This window comes from Alternaria ventricosa, assembly GCF_023758065.1.
Source record: "Alternaria ventricosa strain BMP 2768 chromosome Unknown scaffold_2, whole genome shotgun sequence".
NCBI lineage: Eukaryota > Fungi > Ascomycota > Dothideomycetes > Pleosporales > Pleosporaceae > Alternaria > Alternaria ventricosa.
Genome location: NW_026055682.1, coordinates 1,150,302 through 1,169,755, shown reverse-complemented (window position 1 = coordinate 1,169,755; position 19,454 = coordinate 1,150,302). Strand labels below are relative to the sequence as shown.

Below are 19,454 nucleotides of genomic sequence, written 5' to 3'. Positions count from 1 at the left end.
GGTGCGCGATTGAGCGCAGTCATGTAACGCGGTCATGCATACCAGTTGAGGTGTGGTGGAGGAGTCGGTACTGGTAACGGGAAACGATTCTGGAAGGCAGGGTGACTAATCGATACTAGCGCCATCATCACGGAGCCGGCACAACGGCACTGAACACCATAACACCACGCATATAAGTCGGTAGTTCGATTTTTGATCCACAATGGGGATATCGTAATCCACATACAAACAGCAGCAACACTGGTATCGACCGTATGCCCTGACACCAAGCCCTACTTTGCTTTCCCTCAATCCTAATCTCGAGCAAACGCCAGTCCGAGAGTCCGTCTATGCATGTATAAGAGCGCCCCCGTCGCGTTTCCAATTCAATGCCCGCATGCGCCATGCTTTGTGCGTACAAGGTCCGAAGAAGAGTATGTAGAATAGACAAAGGAGAAACAGAAGCCGCTCAAGCGATGCTGGTATGACCATAAATCCACTTTTGAAATCCAGAATGCGAATGAAATAAAGGAAAGGAGAGGAGTTGGTACTAGGCTGGTGAGGCCTCGAGATTATGTATAGGCCGTTCCACGTGTTCGGTAACAGGGTCTTTGCCCTTCATCGTTGGCTGGTCGTCGGACGTTCGTTGCGTCTCTTCGGCAATGTCGCTCATGTCAGACTCGCTGTCAGAGTCGGATTGTTCTATTCTAAAGGACTCGCGAAAGTTTGCTGGAGTGATCGTCTGAGACGATACATGTCGCTGCTTTGTGGTGCCTGCGGATAATTTTCGAGGAGGAAACGGGTCATTGTATTCGCTTCCTGGCGAAAGCGCGGCTGTGGTGCCATCCCGCTCGTCGGCAGAGATCGCTTCGGCAGCCTCCTGGAGTTGTTTCTTCGCCGCCAAGCGCTCTTCGGCTGTGGTGTTGTGCCAGTCCGAGCCGAATTGGATCACAGACGCCTTCTTGCCATGGACTGTAAAGCTGCCCTTGCCGCGCGCCAGTCCCTCGCTCTCGGTGTTATCGCTCGCGAGTGTGATTGTCGACGACGAGTCTCTGCTTTTGTGGCTGCGGCGGTGAGAAGAGCTGCCACGGGACTCTCGAAGAGTGCGCTGTAGACTTCTTCTTTGCTTTGTGTGAGACCTGGGCGATCCTGTCAAAGCAGCAAGGGATTGTTCGTAGTCAGAATCAATGACAGGCTCTGGTCGGGGGCTCTCTCCAGGTGTCGGCTCTGGTGACATGGGCTCTAAATCACCCGCCTCGCCTGGAGGCGGGGTCGCGTACCGAGACCCGTCCTCAGAGTCAGAGTCAGAATCGGAGCCTAAGGTGCCATCGCCAGTCGTCGATATTGAGGGTCTGTGATCGGAGGGATACATCCTCGGTGAATGTGCTGAAGAGCTCGCAAATGAGCTTCGACGATCAGATGAGCCAGGGCCAAATATAGGCCCAGGTTGAAATTGAGCTGATGGATCCCTGGGACTTGACTGCCGGGATGTCTCCGGTGGTGTCTTGAATGCTTCATCTCCACCAAATTCAGTATCCCTGGAGGACTTGGTCCCTGGACGGCCCGGTGAGGTAGGAGACAGTGGGGCCTGCTTGTTTCCACTGTTCATCGAGCTGGTCTTGGAAGTCAACCGCGCTAGTCCACTGACTTTTGACGCTCTGTGCGACAGCTGTTGTGGCGAAACTTGCGGCTGTTGTTGAGTAAACTCCGTGGGTTGGTCATCTTGCGCTTGTTTATCTGCGAGGCCTTTCCTCTCGTCTTCCAATTCTTGGGCAAGGATGTCACGATGACATTTCATCCTCCAGATATCGATACGGGTCCACTTAAGCTTGGCTGATAACCGACCGGCAGCGTGTATGACTAGTTCGCGAGTTTTGGGTTGAATGGGCGCAAGAATCTGGAGATGTCTTGCATCTCGTAAGCGTGCTTCCAACTCTTTGATAGCACTGGTGAGCTTGTCCTCGGACTCTGTAATGCGCACCTGCATGAGATCTTTCCTAGCGTTCATCATCTGCTGTGCAAACTGATTGTCGATCTTGCCACTTGTGATGGTGACTTCGCCAGTGGCCGTTGGTATCGTCTTGGTCGAGTGGGATGACTCCAGGCGCCGCATGCCACGGTTCTTCTGGCCTTCGTATAGCCCGCCAATCATGCCTCTTGACCGAACACCCAGTGTCTCAAATGCAGCAGTGTAATTGAGCACACCCAGCCACTCGTTCAGGTCCTTCTCGTTATCGGCCAAAAATGTCTCCTCGCCTGCCTTCGAGAACATGACAAACGCATTCTTATGTTTCTTGTATGTGGCGTCGACAAGCGCAACCGCACCGTCCATCGGGATGATGTGGTCTTGCTTAAAGTCGGGTAGGGCAGGCTGGAATATGACCGGGCCTGTGTCGCCGCGTTTGAGATGTTGCTCGTGCTGGCTCATCAAGTTCTTCGTCCAAGTAGAGTTCCGGAATAGCGACAATCCCGATCGAGTGAGAACGGCGCCCCATTCCTGCCATGGCGAACGGGCCTTCTTCTTCTTCGTGTCCTTTCTCCACAAAACTCCCACTTTTGTCACTGGCATTTCAACGATGCCGACCGAGGTGCCGAAGGGGTTCTCTTGGGCGGCTTCGGACATGAAGGCTTCCGGTCTCGATCGCGAGGATACAATCTGTATCACGCCGTATTTGGAGAACAGCTTGTAGATATTCTTGGTGTCCAGCGTCGCGGTCGTGCCAGTGTAGTTGTACGGGTCGTCCAGTTGCATAACGTCTCGTATCGTGGGTCGGAGTGCGTCCAGCTTGCCTTCGAAGATCAGAGTGTACGGATCGATGGGCTCCTTCGCAGCTTTTCGCGCCGGATCGTTCATCGGTCCTTTCAAGACCGCGACTCTCTTGCTTTTCTTCGAGGTGATGTTCTTCAGATCAACCTCGTCTTCAATGTGAATGAATGGAGTGTAGACAATGTTGTCGTAGAAACAGCCGAGGACGTCAGCCGAGACGCCATCGCAGGACGAGTTCTTGATGTAGTCGGGTCTTTGCATTTTCCGTTTGTTGTTCTTGTTGAAGACGTCCGTGTGAAGAATGATAATGGAGAAAGATATAAAGTAGGCTTTGTCAGTGTTGATGTAAATACCTGGGTTGCATTCGTGATACCGGTCGGCGAAGCCCTGAAGGACACGGTCAATTTGTTGTGTCTCTTTGGGCAGTTCAACCTGCATGAGCAACTTGCGGATGGCCATGTCGATTGGGTCGCCAAAGAATGCAAACTTCCGCATGTAACTTCTAAGTACGGCGAGCAGGAAGGGGTCGTCGGTCTTGCTGAGATAGCTGGCAACGACGCTCTTATCGAAGTTATTCGCCTCGATTCGTTCCAGGTATCGTCCAGGTGTCTCGCCTTCTTCACGCTCTGGTAGAATGAGTGTTTCCCTACTGATGTTCATCGAGTTCTGGTGCGATGACAAGCCTGAGCTTCCTAGAAACCCGTGAGCAGGTGAACCATGCCGGGGTGAATGGGGCTCGGAGTTCTGACGAAATCTTGAACTCAAGCCAAACAGATTGCTGAAGCTACTCCTTCCTGCCGTGGAGGTCGAAGTCCTTCCGCTGGGCCCGCCAGGTGGTGTTGGCGAGCCTGCGCCGTCGGATCGCCCGCCCAAAGATCCCATAGTGGATGAGCGCCCCCTAAGACCCATCCGTGCAGGACCATTGTTGTTTGGCGAGGAGCGAGCGGATCGGCTTGACCGGTACGAGTCGTTGCGAAAGAGAGTACCTGAACCGGGTGAGGCCAAATTCAGAGCACCAGCAGCAAAAGCAACTTGCGATGCAGAAGGGACTGGTGGCGTCTGTGTCCCAGGTTCTCCATAGTTGAGACGACGCGCGGTCAGGGGTGGACTCTCGGTGATTGAGTGATCGGTCGAGGCAGAACTCCTCGCGCCCGTAGACGCACGTGGTGTAGCAGGCGCCGTGTCGGGGAATTGCGGAGGCTCGATCTTCATAGGGAGTGGGAATAAGGATGCGCGTTGTTTTCGACGCCCAAAGCCAAATCGTGAAGAGCCAACGCGGGCCGGATGCGAGGGCCGCGAGGTAGTTTCGAAAGAAATGTGTCCGCCGGAGCTTCCATCTGATCGTGACGACTCGGAGGCCCTGGTGGCAGGCGGCGCCAGCGAGCTCGCGCTTTCCACAGACTCGCGCGAATCGGCAAGCACGTCCGGCCGGCGATGGCTGCTCGTCGAAGCACGCTCCTTCTCGTCCAAGAGGTCCCCAGTGCTCTTCTTGAAGCCTAGCGGCTTGCGCTTCTTGTCCATCGACTTTCGCAGCGTCGTCGGCTTTTCGAACGTCGTCGGGTCGAAGGAGCGCCTGCGCAGGGCGAATTGCTGCATCCTGCTCCGCCTGGGCGCGATCTTGGCCTCGTCGTCGTGGTCTGCTACCGTTGGTGCAGTGGTGATGATGGCGGGCGCTATATGGCTTCACGTCAGTACGACAGACCCATACAACATTCAACACGCATACGTACGCGCAGGAGTGCCCGGCACGCGAGGGACCGGCGGTGCATCGTCGTCCCTTGCGGCGTGTTCCTTTGCCTTGGCGGAGAGCTGGGGGTCCGAGGCATGGCGGAAGCGCATCAGACTGAAGCGCTTGGTGTTGGGCGTGTGTTCCTGTACGGGCGGAGAAGGCGGGGAGTCGTCATCATCATCATGGCCGGTCGAGGGCCGCGCCGTGTCGGTGGACGTGGGGCGGAAGCCATCCTCAGAGGCGGCAATGCGACTGGCGTCGAGGTTCTCCTGCGACCTGTCGAAGCGCGTGTCCTTGTCGGCGCGGCGGTGGAAGAAGCCGGCAGGGTCGAGGGTGCTCCGTCGCTTGAGGTCTCGTTCGCTGCGGCCGGGGCGGAGGGAGCGCAGAGGCATGGCTGCTCGCGCCGACTAGCAGCTCATGAAGGCAGATACGGGGTCACGGTGCGGTACATGGCACAGCGGAGAGGGGCAGCGAAGGGCGTGTCTGGGACTCTTAGGATGGCTCGGATGCGGCACGCCTGTAAGGCTGAGGGAGTGCTGCTAGGATTAGTCGGGGAGGTGAGATCAGATATCGATGGCGCGGGCCCGGCACGGCGTCAGACACGTAGTTGGGATAGAGCAGGCAGGCGACGTCACAGTGTCTCGGGACGTATAGGGGGAGGATAGCAGGTCGCAGGCCTTAGGGTAGCAGATCAGCTGTCACCAAGGCACTGACGAGCGCACTGGTCCTCTTTGCTGTGCAGTGGAGGCCTCCTAGCGCTCGTTGGCGTAAACCTTGGCCTGGCCGCGCGCCTCTCCAGCTCCACCAGCCACACCACGCCCACGTTTCTTCCAAGCATCGCCAGGCACACGACACCTTCTCCACCCCTTCCCGGCGCTTGCTGGCCACGACCGCCCATCGCACACTCGGCCCACCGCCCGTTTGGCTTTCCACTGCCAGAATGCGCCAGCCCGTTTGCGCGCTGCTGAGCCTGCTGCTCCTCGCGCCCTCGCTCGCAGCCGCCGCCCCGCACGATGCAGCGCCGTCCCCGTACGATGCAGGAACATTTGCTACGACCCACAATGCGTCGCCGCGACCATGGCGCAGGCTCTCCGACGCGATAATCCGCCGGATATGGAAGCTGCCAGAGGACCAGAAGAGCCTGAACGGGGAGAACACGCAGACTGTTGTCGATGCGCTGGGGGACAAGCTGGTCGCGCAGTACAGTGAAGATGTCGTCTTGCGGTTCAAGATACGCACGGCTGAGGAGGCCTCGGCGCTGTCGGATGCAGCAGACGTCCTCTTTCTTGATGTCTGGGAGTTCATTGAAGACTGGGCAGACCTGCGCGTATCCAAGGACGTCGTGCCTTCCTTGCTCGGACTGCTGCCTCCGTCGCTCAAGGACGCCCACGAACCGCTCCTCCAAGACCTCGGCCTCGCACAGGCAATCTTCAACACCTACCCGTCCACCGAGACTACACCCGTTCCCGACGACGATCGCTTCTCTTCGAATCTCCGACCGTCCCCGCGCTCAGGCAAGGGCAACATCTTCTTCCAAGACTACCAACCCCTCTCCGTCATCAACCCCTGGATGAGCCTCATGGCCTCCATGTTCACCACCCACGTCCGCCGCATAAACATCGGGATAAGCTACGAAGGCCGTGACATTCCCGCTCTGCGTGTTGGCGTGCACCCCACGAACAACGAAGAGCCGTCCAAGCCCCGGAAAACCATCCTTGTCACCGGCGGCATTCACGCCCGTGAGTGGATATCCACAAGTACCGTCAACTACCTGGCCTGGAGCTTCATCAACGCATACGGCAAGGACCGTGAGATGACGCGTCTGATGGAGGAGTTCGATTTCGTCTTCATCCCGACCCTGAACCCAGACGGATACGTCTACAGCTGGGAGACCGACCGTCTGTGGCGCAAGAACCGCCAACCCACCAGTTTACGTTTCTGCCGCGGCATCGACCTCGACCGCAGCTACTCGTATAAGTGGGACGGCGATGCTTCCCAGTCGAACCCCTGCAGTGAATCTTTCCCCGGCAACACCCCCTTTGACGGCGCGGAATCAGCGCGCTTTGCCGAATGGGCCAAGAACGAGACTGAAAACAACGTCGACATTATTGGCTTCTTAGATCTGCACTCATACTCGCAACAGATTTTGTACCCATACAGCTACTCATGCGACGAGGAGCCTCCATCAATCGAGGATCTCGAAGAGCTTGCCATGGGTCTAGCCAAAGCTATTCGCGTCTCCCGCAAAGGCCAAACATACAAGGTCACGTCAGCTTGCGAGGGCAACGTAGCCATTGCTGGCCAGAAAAAGTCCATTTTCCCGCGTATAGAATCGAGCGGCGGCAGTGCATTAGACTTTTTCTACCACGAATTGAAAGTCCGGTACTCTTACCAGATCAAATTGCGAGACACGGGCAGCTACGGATTCCTGCTGCCCAAGGAGAACATTATACCCACCGGAGAGGAGATGTTGGACGCGTTGTTGTACTTTGGGCGTTTTATGTTGGGAGAAGTTGGCATTGTCAACCAGGAGCAGCCTGCTCAAATTGTTAAGCCTTCGCTCGAGGCCGAGATCATCGAGTTGTAGCTGTACTCTACTTAATACATTTCTCAATACTGGACTACGCACATTGCGTAAAGTCATACCCGATTTCATGCATTAGTGCCCGTATGCAGATCCTTTGGAAGCGAACGCATCCATGGATGCCAACTTTGTACAAACTCGCACAAGCGCGAAGGCGTTAAAAACAACCTTGACAGTCGCACAGCGGCCAGGTTCCTGGATGTTGGTTTTTAACGGCCGCCATGCAGGCGTTCTCTTGCACGTGGGAGGCCCGTGCTGAGACCGTTAGTCCAAGCATAGATCCTTACAACGTCATGGCTCGAAGTCTCGTCGACACAAACAGCTTACGCGCCTGTCACCCACCGCATCCACTAACGCCCGTCTATGGCGCCGACTGAACTCCGCGGCATCTGCGACTGTGACATTCTCTCTTTCTAGCGACACTTTCACCTTCGCTGTTGATTCGCACCATCGTTGAATTGGCCGAACAGCCGCCATGGCGTCTAGCTCCACCGAAACGACTCCCTTGGTCTCGTCCATGTCGAGCTCAAGCCGAGCGATACCCCCGAAGCCACAGCGCACCGTCACCTTCAACCCAACCGTCACATCTACCAGTCCTAAACCACCAGCGTCGCGATCGATATCGCACAGTGCCTCATCTTCCGGCCATGCTGCCACCACCCAGGGCGGGCAGCCAATGCTGTCGACGCTGAATAGTAAGCTGCGGAGAAGGAACAGCTCTGGTGCTCCTGCCAGGATACCTCCCGCGCCGGTGCCCAAGATTGGACCGCAGCGAACGACGAGAACTGCGCAGAAGCTCAAGCTGCTTCCTGACCCGGCCGCGGATGAAGCCGAAGACGAAGAGAGTGGACGCGATGTCTATGTACAATACACCAGGATCAAGGACCCCACTGCGCGAAGAGATGCTGCCCGTCTCGGCAAGGCAGACAGAGAGCGGTTGCCCAGGGTGACGGCATACTGTACCGCGGCCTCGTACAAGCTCGATGAAATGATGCGATTCTTGAAAGGAAAGCAGAAGATCAGAGGAGCGGCGCCCAAGCGCTTCGACGAATGCATATACTCGCCCTACAACTACGGATCGACGAAAGGCCCAGAAGACGTCAGTAGCACTGCCGTACTCGACGGCTTCACGGAAGAGAGACCGAGACGGTTCTCAGACAGTGCCATTGAGGTGGAACACGAGAACGAGAGGAGAAGACAGGATCTCATCGACTTGCACGACGATGGTGACGCGCCGGATATCGCCAACGAACAAGCCATCGGCCCCAGACGGCCGTCGATCACCCACGCCGACTCTGACCCCCAAATGGACGCGCCCGACTTCGATACACGCGTCCATACGCCTGAGGTATTCCTGTTCGAGTACGGCACTGTTGTAATCTGGGGCATGACACTGCAAGAGGAGAAGAAGTTCCTGAAGGAGATCGCCAAGTTTGAAGTGGACAAGCTCGGCAAAGATGAGATTGAGACGGAAGAGTTCAACTTCTACTACACGCGCGAGTACCAAGCCCGGATATACAACGACTTCATCAGTCTGCGCGACAAGAAGAACTACATGATCAAGCTGGCGATTAGTCACGGTCTTTCCCAGAGTGTCAAGACGTCGCTGTTCGAGGACCTGGTCGACAACACTATCGACGAGACGAAGGACATTCCGGCTGAAATCGCCAGCTCTGGCAAGATCAACCTGAACAAGAAGCAGATCAACATGCAGATTGGAGAATTGTTCATTCTCCGGATTAGTATCCATCTGCAAGGATCGGTTCTTGATGCGCCCGAGCTCATGTGGGCAGAGCCGCAGCTAGACCCGGTATATCAAGCTGTGAGAAGCTATCTGGAGATGGACCAGAGAGTCAGTCTCTTAACTGAGCGACTAAATGTTATCGGAGACTTGCTTGCTGTCTTGAAGGATCAGCTAACCGTCACTCACGTGAGTATCTGAATTATGCTTTTTTGCCGTACATCCGCTGACCAACACAGGGCGAATTGCTTGAATGGATCGTTATCATTCTCATTTTTGCTGAAGTTTTGGTGGCTGCCATCAACATCTTTGTCGACCTGCACGCTGCGGACTAGATTGCGCGTGTGTTGTATATATTTCCCCGGTGTACGATATGTTGTTCACTGCGCGCGAGGGTTGGGCTTATTCAAAAAGTCAAATGCACGGCGTTGGCTGCGGGTATCTGTTTATTGCTGCAGGATTATTCCTTATCACGAAGGCGGGATGTATTTTGAGGCTGTTGGCAGGAATGAGTGAAAGCAGTAGTGGATAGTGGAGTAATACAGTGGATGTCGCATTGCTAAGCTATCTATCACGCACGCGGCGGAGATGAGCAGCTCCGCCCGCTGAACCCTGTCGCGCCCCATCTTTCCGTATGCGACCCTTTTGAGCATTTCACCGCATGCCGTCGCCCTCCACCCGTCCTGAGCCCCAATGAGCCGTCCCAGATGAGTTGGAATCTGCTAGAGCGCTTTATAGAATCTGAGCACTTCAACCAAGATCCGAGCCTCGCAGTAGCATACCTTGCGTGAGTCCCCGTCCCCATCCCATGTTCCCCGAAGCCACCGTTGCCCGCAGCACCGCCGCACGCAGCGCCCTTCACCGACACCCGTGCTGACCATCGCCATGACCGCAGCCGGTATGCAGACCACGTCGGAATCCACTATGTGCTCTGTTCGAAGCTGCGCCAGTTCGCCTACGAGGAGCTCGAGTTCTTCCTCCCGCAGTACGTCGCCGCCTGCCCACCACGACGAGACATGGACAGCTAGCTTACACACGCGGGGCACAGGCTATGCCACCTGCTCATCAGCATCGACAACGAGTCCATGGCCCTGGAGGAATTCATAATCGACCTGTGCGAGGAGTCGGTCAACGGCGCGCTTCTGGTGGGCTTCCGGATACCGTGTCTTGTTAGCCGCTGCGCCTGCTAACCCCCCCTCTAGACCTTCTGGCTGTTCCAGACCTACCTGCACGACCTCGCCAGCGCGCCCAACTCAATTGCCTTCAAGACATGTCGGAGGATATACAACCGCGTCCAGCGCATCGTCTTCGGGTCTGCCGAGCCTCAGCGCCGCGAGAAGATCAAGGAGAACGTCCTGCCCGTCACGGTGCTCTCGAGTCTGGTCCTGGCGAGCATAGCGGCGCCCTTTCTCCCAGTCCACGCGGGACCACTGGCCATTGCGCAGGCGCGGAAGCCGCGGCCCGTCGAGGACATCATCTCGGACAATGTGCAGACGGCCAAGGTCGGGAGGAGCAAGACCGTCACGGGAAGTTCCTCGCGGTCCAAGGAGAAGAGGGTAGCGCAGCAGCACTCCGACCCTGAAGATGGGCGATCCGTCAAGGCTTCGTCTTCGCGGCCTCGTGAACCCAAGGACCTGCGGAAGGCAGCTGTACGACCGCCGGCTACTTCACGGACCCCCTCGATGCAGCACCGTCCTTCGTTGCTGTCGATAGCCTCAGAGGCCCGGCTCAGCTCGTCGTCATTACCCGACTTCCGAGACCAAACGTCGTCGCCCCTGCCCACGCCCCCCGCAACTGCTGGCCTCGGTCCAGGCCCACTCCAACATGGTTCCCGTAAGCACCCCGGGCTGCCACCGAGGCCCCTTTCACCCACCGCCTTATCCCGCGCGCAGAAGATACGGCTCCTGCGATCCAACTACTTCCGGAACGAAACCCAGTTTCTCAGCGCGCTCGAGGACATTTCAAACCGCCTGGTCGTTGTGCCGAAGCCCGCGCGGCTGAGTGCTCTGAGAGCTGAACTAGCGTTGATCGCCCAGGACTTGCCCGCTGAAGTTGATATACCCCTATTATCGCCTCCGACTCTCAAGGATGGGATTCCGTCGCAGAGCCAGCATCATCGCATCGTGCGCATCAACCCCGCGGAAGCGACCAGTCTAAACAGTGCAGAGCGAGTACCGTATCTGCTCATGGTTGAGGTCTTGGAGGAGGACTTTGACTTTGATCCGGACACTGAACAGAATCAGCAGCTGCTGGAGAAACTGATGCTAGAGAAGGGCACCTCCAGGAGACGATTATTCGACATCACTCATGCTGAGTATTCCGCCTTCGACCGCACGCCGCCTAATGGATCAGACAGCGTGTTCGAACCTGCCACTGGAGACCTGGGCAGTACCTCGCTCATCAAGGACATGGATGATACCGACCTTGCTTCCGGCATGGCACGCGTGACACTACCTGCTGCAAGTGCTAATGGGAAAGCGACAGCCCCCAGATCGTCTAGTGGAGCAAACACACTGTCCTCCGTGGCCACCTTGTCTACACCACGAACTTCTGACTCGCAGATCAGCAGGTCAAACAGTCCCGGTCCAATCAGGCGAATGACCATTCCTGCGAATTTGAACCAGCGGAATCAATCAGCTGATCAACCAGACTTCTCCGCCCTTGCGACTCACATGCGCACCGCTGCCCAGATGCTTGCACAGCTCGAGGCAAGTGGTGCGAAACGGCCAAAGGGCGAAGTAGCTGCGATCAAGGCCAAGATCATCGCAAGTATGCAAAGCTTGGAAGAGCAAAACTTCTTGAACGAGGACCAGGGCCCTACGTTTGACACTATCATGGCTGAGTCGGATCCAGCTGCAATCAGTGGCGAGCCAGAAGAGCTCGAAGATGGTCTGCCCGTTGCTACCAACACCAGTGCGGGTGCAGCTCGCATGGAGAACGATCTCAAGACTGGCGGTATGAAGCGGAAGGGTGATCGTGATGATCCCAGCGCCGCGACATTTGGTGAAGAATGGAGCGCCAAGCGAGAACGAATACGGCGATCCTCTCCATATGGAAATATGAAGAATTGGGATCTGATCAGTGTCATTGTCAAGACCGGAGCCGACTTGCGTCAAGAAGCATTTGCGTGCCAGCTCATCGAAGTGTGTACCAAGATATGGGAAGAAGCAAATGTGCCGGTCTGGACAAAACGGATGCGCATCCTGGTCACCGGCGAATCCTGTGGACTCATCGAGACCATCACCAACGGTGTCTCCCTTCACTCTTTGAAACGAAGCTTGACGCTTGCCAGTATAGCAGCAGGCACGAACCCCCGGAAACGCATCGCAACGCTAAAAGACCACTGGCTCAAGACGTTTGGCGAGCCAGACTCGGAAGCCTACATTGCTGGTGTAGGTTGCTTCGCGCGCTCCCTAGCCGCCTATAGCATGATATGCTACGTTCTGCAGCTGAAAGATCGTCATAACGGCAACCTCCTCATCGACAACATGGGCCACATAATCCACATCGACTTTGGCTTCATGCTCTCCAACAGCCCCGGCTCCATGGGCTTCGAAGCCGCGCCCTTCAAACTAACGCAAGACTACGTCGATGTCCTAGGCGGTGTAACATCCCCGGCGTTCGACGAGTTCAAAACGCTGTGCAAGAAGGCGTTCCAAGCGTTGAGAAAAGATGCGGAGAGACTTATCATGCTGGTGGATCTGATGAGCAAGCAGAGCAGTATGCCATGTTTTGCTGCTGGTGCGGCGAGCGTGACGAATAGTCTGAGGGCTCGTTTGATGTTGCATTTGAGTAGGGAGGAGGCGGAAGGGTTTGTTGAGGAACTCGTTGCGAAGAGTGTGGGAAGTTATTATACCCGACTGTAAGTTTGAGTCTTGCCCTACGACTGAAGCCTCCATGTACTGACGACGTTTCACAGTTACGATACTTTCCAGTACCGCACACAAGGCATATATTGAGTTTGTTGGTCGCTGCTTTGCATTTGTGGGACTTGTTATAGGGCTATGGATGGGAAGAATGCATGGGGAACACTTTGGCAGGCATTGCATTCCATGGAGTACTCTTACTGCGAGTGGTCCGTGTTGCGCTCTGTGAATAGATGGACTGCTAGACGTGTGGAAAGCAAGATACTACACAATCCAACGTTCCCTGATTCTAGCATAGTGAATGTCGTTCTTTGATGTCGATCGATCTGGTCTTCGGAACATACCGAGCTCTACCTAGGTCCCCCGCATGTGCCGAGTTTGACATCCGGTCACACTAGCATATATGAAGCTTCATAAGGTTAAATACACCACACAAAGTGAACCGGCCCTACTACCTCGACCGTGACTTATACATCCATGTCAATAATTCGTTTGTACCTCGTCTGGAGGCTGACGGACCGGTAGTGAGGCTACTCCGATATGGATTAGTTTCTGTGCCATGACGCCTCGTTGATCATCGCGCTTGTCAACTGATCGGACAATTACACGATCTCATATGGAGCGGCTGAAGTGCATCCGAGGCTCTGTTTCTTGGGCTTGGGCTACGTGTAGATCTAGTATAAATCAACCATGAGACTGTGTATGCTGTGATTACTGATCTCAGATATCCTGTTACATCTTACTGTACAGATCCTGTCAGATCACCATGAGACTCCTCATCGCTCTATCCGCCGGTCTATTGACCGGCGCTTCAGCCACTCCAGTCGGCACACCCACCATCAACAACCGCGACGCAACCTCCGTCCAAGAAACCATCAGCCTCTGCACTCAATACGCCTACCACTCCGCCAACGGCTACGAAATCCTCAACAACCTCTGGGGCAAAGACCAAGCCACTTCCGGCTCCCAATGCACCTACTATGAGGGCAGCACCGGAAACGGAATCAAATGGAGTACCGATTGGGTGTGGAACGGCGGCCAGGACCAAGTAAAGAGCTATGCCTATGCGGGTAAGATCTTGACGAAAGGGCAGAAGATATCGCAGATTACTAGTATGCCAACGCAGGTGGAGTGGTCTTACAATCAAACTAGCAATGTGAGGGCGAATGTGGCGTACGATGTCTTTACCGCTGCGGATCCAAACCATGTTAATAGTAGTGGAGATTATGAGCTCATGGTCTGGTACGTTCTTAGCACATGCGATAACGATTCCATAAAGCGAGACTAACGTGGAGAAGGCTCGGTCGGCTGGGAGGCGTATGGCCCATCTCGCAAGCTGGAGCCCCAGTGGCTACCGTGACCATCGCTGGATACACCTTCGATCTCTACACCGGCTACAACGGATCGATGCGCGTGTACAGTTTTGTGCGGGCGGGTAATAGTGATATCAAGAGCTTCAGCGCGGATATCAAGTTGTTCTTCAACTATCTGGAGCAGACTCAGCAATTTCCTGCGAGCACGCAGAACCTGATTGGTAGGTTTTCCGATGCGAATGGAGCGTACTTGATGCTGATATGTGAGTAGTCTATCAGATCGGCACGGAGGCTTTCACGGGTGGGCCGGCGAGGTGGTCGGCTTCGAACTTCAGTCTCGATGTCAAGGTTTAAGATGTTGGATGGGTTGACAGGTTCCACTCATCTCGCTTTCGAGTGCATGTTGGGACATGGTTCGAGCAATGATTGGAGAGGAGCCTAGATGGTTAATGAACGTGACAACGATAGCAATTCTCCAGTTCCGTGTGAAAGACGAAAATGCTTGAGACTAATGTTGCTTCGAAGAGTGCGTCGTAAGATGTGTGAGAAGCTCAATCCATTCTTGACAGATGAAAGGTCTGAAACTCGCTTGAACTGCCACCGCCTGCGGCCTTCAAACGCCACTGCAACGGACTGCAGTTGCACATATGCCACACAATTGCAACAATCGTAAGCGTATCACGGTCTCAGCCGCTAGCCACATTCCTACTCTTCTAGTTAGTGTGGTACAGGGCCTCTGCTATTTCCATTGCTTTGGATTAGTATCGTAATTTTATACCCGCGTGTCGGGGCTAGTGATGCTGCCCTTGAACGACAGGAACCGCAAGATGTGGCTATGATTGGAGTTTCATCGTTGTTGTCGTCGCGGTGACTGACCTATTCTCGAATTATCTCGACACGGAGAAAGGCGAGTGTCAGGACGTTTTCCTCGATTGCGAATTTGCAGCTCACAGCATCCTCGTTGCCTGCCGAAGTCGGCTCCGATACGAATTTCCGCATGTCGCATAGTAACGTCGCCAAACAAGAAGCGGATGCTGTACGCGCGGGAGTAACAAGATGATTGGAGAGGTGCGGGAATCATCTAGTGCTCATTTCTCGACCAGAGAATGCGAGAGCCAATCGTTGTTTTCGGCACTCCCCACCGAAGTGCAAAGCGCAATCATGTGCTTCATGGTATTGTGGCAGAATGCCCATCTGCCCGTGTTCGTGTTACTGGTGAGCGTTGCGCGGAGCGGGAATGCTAGGAGCCTGGCGACACGACAGGTCTCCAACCGCAGCAAGGGAAGGTACCACTTTGCATGTTCCTTGACTTAGAATACACACAGGTTGAAAGGTGTTATATTGCTCATTCCTCTGAGTAACTTCATGGTAAAGACGCGGCTGGATAGAGTACAATGTATGCAAATCTTGGAGCGACTGTACATGCAGCTTGCTTTTGTGCAGAAGAAGATACCGGAGCCTTGGAAATCAACCATGTGCCACCATTCAACGCAAAGCTGGAGAATGGAAAATGAGCACCGCATTTACTGGCCGGGTGTTGGCGAGGATGTTACCATAGTGTTTGGTGCTCCTTCTGTTGAGCGGATGGCGAATGGCATGATAGATTCGTCAAGTGCTGAAGATATCGCTACCCATATGTCCGTGTAGCGCGTGGATCAAATCATCGAAGATTCCCAAGCCTGTGTTTCGCAACATTGTGTCAGCGAGATCGACTTTCATAATATCGATATCGTCCTGATGCATACTTGGATCTGAGCGTTGTACTTCGTCGGCGTCAACCTCCACATCGCGGCTGCGAAGGATCGTTTACTGTACTAGGATCCGTCATTGTAATAATGATAGCTTGTGAGAAGCGGTATGTATGTTCGAAATTTCGGAACGGCGTCGGTCAGGTCGAATAATGAATGAATATGCTGCTCGTGAATTGGATCAGGAATAATTGTAATTTCGTTGTCATCAGATGAAGCAAACTCAGCTCGCTGTCGAGCATGGGGCCTTTATAGACAGAGGGAGACGCTTGAGGCGACACGACACTAGACCAACGATACAGTCTCAATAGATGCACCAAGTGGCTCACATCGACCAGGCGCTATTTCTTCATGCCACAAGTGTTGATAATTTTGTGGTTAGCACTGAAGCTTTGGTAAAGACGCCGTACATCATTGTCTCCTGAGATATGCTGTGGGTGCGTTCGTTGGCAGCACAGCGTTGACGCTTCGCGACTGGCTCCGCTTTTGGGCGTGAGGATTTGTGGGTATCATGCCGCCGTGACCATCCCCTCCCTTTGAGAGCATATTTCTTCTGAGGGTGTATCGGTCACTGTAACTTTGGTGACTCAGTGGTACAGACATACGAGGATCGCCGGCCGATAGTACTTCTTATGGTCTTGGCTTGCAATCGATGCGACAGGCATGGATAGTCTGCGATATGGTACAAAACTCTTTGACATTCCCGCGTGCTTGACATTGCATTTGGAATGAGTGTGGTTGAAAGACTTCTCCCAAACGTGCAAAGGCACCCAGCTGTTGCTACTGTGGGTACGGGGCCACAAGCGGAAGTCGCGGATAGATCTGTTACACATGCTGGAATTCAGTATAGCCATAGCGGCTGTTGAGTGCTGATCTAATGGCCTCGTCGGTAAGGATACGCTTTCTGTAGCCCGAGCTCGTATGTGAACATGTGGGGCTGTTCAGGGTTGACTGTGGGCCGGCTGTGGGTTGCCGTAGATCAACTGAACCTAACCTCGATGGATATGTCAGTGAGCATACATGTTGTAGTCTCTCAAAACCCACGTTTATGCGCGTAACGCACTAGTATCATAGCAAAGACAATATGAACTCTCTTTGAAGTTGCACCAAAGAGAGAAGTGACTATGAAAGCCGATGCAACATTTGGCAGCAGACAAGGATTTGTCGTATGTTTGAAGGTCGAAAAGGGTGCGTTCGAAGCAATTGAATGCGGTGAGCGCCAAACGGGGTTAGGAGGGCTTGGGTGAACATGTGGTCCATTCTCTTTGCCTTGTAATTCCGCATTGATCGTTTTTGGACAAAATTTACCTACGAAGCATGGTGGCATCGCTTTACTTCAGCTCGATAAATTGACAGATCAGAACGAATAGTCGTACGTATCTGTTAGGTGGGCCCATCTAGGAGAGATATGACGTTCAAGTTAGCCCTAGATTCGAGGCTAGGGGCAATGTCAGGGGGATCCTCCGTTGCATTCAGGCAACGGCGTACGACAGTGCGCAGACATGGAGCACGCCCTTCATTGTCGACACTAACGCCCCCCTGTCGAGGAACGAGCATAAAGCTAGGCAATCTGTCGAGTTTGGGTAACACGAGCGCGCTTGGTCATGGAGTTGTCGCTCAAGAGGTAACATAACCGAATCGAGGGCGTGTCTTGCTGTGCTGCGACAAGGTTTTGCCTTGTTGCTCCGTCGACTATTTATGTCATTGCCACAATTCGTAACGATATCTGCCGTGAGTGTTACGAGTTCCAGGTGCTCGCACACGAGCGTGGGTGTCCTGACACCTGTCTGTGTTTCTGTGTGTCTTCCCAGCTCAAGGCAGTAGGTCGACGCAAACGAGGTTCGCCCGGGCAGATAGCAGACCGATCTGGTATGCGGAATTAGATTCCAATCTTAGGGATACCTGCAGACGGTACTACGGATATCGACAGTCCAAGTGCACGCACCCTCCGGATGACTATGGATTAGTTGGGCTCTCCAAGCGCAGCCGCATCGAGGCACGGTGTGAGCTCCGAACCTATCGCATGTAGGCGGGAAGTAGCATGCTGGTTTGTAGTCATGCCATCACTGACGTCATATTCGATGAGGCTTGAGGGCTGGTCTCTGTTGTGCAGCGTATAGTTCGAGCGCTAGGGAGCTCTGCGCCACTGTATCACGGCGAAGGCGGGTGCGTGACGATCTCGGACCCTGAGTGCGCCATCATCATGTGAAATCGAAGCGTGATGAAGTATTGTGAAGGCCGGGGGCGGATGACGGTGATGAATGTTGGGTGTTGTCGGCTGACAAGTGGGGGTGAGGAGCGTCGGCTTGGGATGATGGTGGAGGCTGCGCGGGACCGATGCGGCGCAAGGCAGCCTTCACCCCGCGCCCCTCCAGGTACCTTACAGATACACGACACAACATCGCTACCCGCTCAACCACGGCCTTGAACTCCGCAAGCAAATCAGACCAACCACGAGCAATCAACATGGCCTACAACTTTGTCAGGTCGTACATCGACACTTTCCGGGAGCGGACCGCCGCCATCAGCCACACATCGACTTTCCGCGAGACGGGTCAGATCACACCCGAGGAGTTTGTCCTCGCTGGCGACTTCCTCGTCTTCAAGTTCCCCTCGTGGCAGTGGGCCGACGCGTCATCGCCGGCAAAGCGCGTGTCGTACCTGCCTGAAGGCAAGCAGTTCCTAGTAACGCGCGGCGTGCCCTGCCACCGACGGCTCGACGACAACTTTGCGGGAGAGGCGGGCCAGGATGAGACCATAGTGAGGGACGGATTCGCTGCTGGGGAAGGCGCGACCGACGATGACGGCTGGCTCAGGACCGGCGGTATGGCAGCAAGTCAGGAAGCCAAGGTGCGCGACGTGCGGACAGTCGATGAGAGCGGCAACCTAGGCGCGGCGGAGGAGGATGACGAGATACCCGACATGGAGGATATCGAAGACGACGAGGAGGCGATCATAAGAGACCCCAAAGCCGACTCAAATACAAAGGCGTGAGTCTGACCATCTTCTCGTGGCGGCCAGCGCTGTGTGGACTGACTGATACCCAATAGGCCCCTCCGAACATACACCCTCTACATCACATACTCCGCCCACTACCGAACACCGCGATTATACCTTTCGGGCTACGGATCCACATCCGTTCCACTCAAACCACAAGAGATGATGGAGGACATCGTCGGAGACTACAAGGACAAGACCGTCACCATCGAGGACTTCCCCTTCTTCGAGAACCCTCTCAAGACTGCCTCAGTACATCCCTGCAAACACGCATCCGTTATGAAAGTGCTGCTTGATCGCGCCGATGCTGCTCTCAAGCTACGACTCGCCAAGCTCAAAGCTGGCAAGGACGTTAGCAAGCTCGATAGCGGCATGGAGGCGCTGGTTGATGATACACGGCTCCTTAAGCTTACTGAGCAAGCAAAGAACAAGGACGGCGATGAGGGCAAGGACGACTGGGAGGTTCTTAGCGAGGGTGGCGATGAAGAGGTAGCTATTCGCGTGGACCAGTATCTTGTCGTCTTCCTCAAGTTCATGGCCAGGTAAGCTCACTCCATACTCCAGAAGAGAGCATCATCTAACAACTCACAGTGTAACTCCGGGTATAGAACATGATTTCACCATGGGTGTCTAATCATCGACACGTCTTTTGGGGAACTAGTCAGGCGCTTGTGGATTGGCGGCATTGTTTTGGATTATTACTTAACTCAGCGGGCGCGAACATCATTTG

General features: G+C 54.7%; 5 protein-coding genes across 5 annotated transcripts; 4 read left to right on the top strand and 1 right to left on the bottom strand.

Annotated features, from left to right (window-relative positions):
• Positions 1-529: 529 nt before the first annotated feature.
• On the bottom strand, positions 530-4,867 carry J4E93_001387 (uncharacterized protein; the record flags this gene model as incomplete). The annotated part of the gene is made up of 2 exons (XM_049339339.1): positions 530-4,419; positions 4,477-4,867. The coding sequence occupies 2 exons, from the start codon at positions 4,865-4,867 to the stop codon at positions 530-532; spliced, it is 4,281 nt and encodes a 1,426-aa protein (XP_049203296.1).
• Positions 4,868-5,415: 548 nt separating this feature from the next.
• Positions 5,416-7,062, top strand: ECM14 (putative metallocarboxypeptidase ecm14; the record flags this gene model as incomplete). The annotated part of the gene is made up of 1 exon (XM_049339338.1): positions 5,416-7,062. The coding sequence occupies one exon, from the start codon at positions 5,416-5,418 to the stop codon at positions 7,060-7,062; it is 1,647 nt and encodes a 548-aa protein (XP_049203295.1).
• Positions 7,063-7,534: 472 nt separating this feature from the next.
• On the top strand, positions 7,535-9,135 carry J4E93_001385 (uncharacterized protein; the record flags this gene model as incomplete). Its single annotated transcript, XM_049339337.1, has 2 exons — positions 7,535-8,989; positions 9,040-9,135. The coding sequence occupies 2 exons, from the start codon at positions 7,535-7,537 to the stop codon at positions 9,133-9,135; spliced, it is 1,551 nt and encodes a 516-aa protein (XP_049203294.1).
• A 4,297-nt stretch (positions 9,136-13,432) lies between these two features.
• Positions 13,433-14,250, top strand: J4E93_001384 (uncharacterized protein; the record flags this gene model as incomplete). The annotated part of the gene is made up of 2 exons (XM_049339336.1): positions 13,433-13,908; positions 13,965-14,250. The coding sequence occupies 2 exons, from the start codon at positions 13,433-13,435 to the stop codon at positions 14,248-14,250; spliced, it is 762 nt and encodes a 253-aa protein (XP_049203293.1).
• A 3,943-nt stretch (positions 14,251-18,193) lies between these two features.
• Positions 18,194-19,358, top strand: ATG3 (E2-like enzyme; the record flags this gene model as incomplete). Its single annotated transcript, XM_049339335.1, has 3 exons — positions 18,194-18,717; positions 18,778-19,266; positions 19,316-19,358. 3 exons carry the CDS (start codon positions 18,194-18,196, stop codon positions 19,356-19,358), a joined length of 1,056 nt encoding a protein of 351 aa, XP_049203292.1.
• Positions 19,359-19,454: the final 96 nt, after the last annotated feature.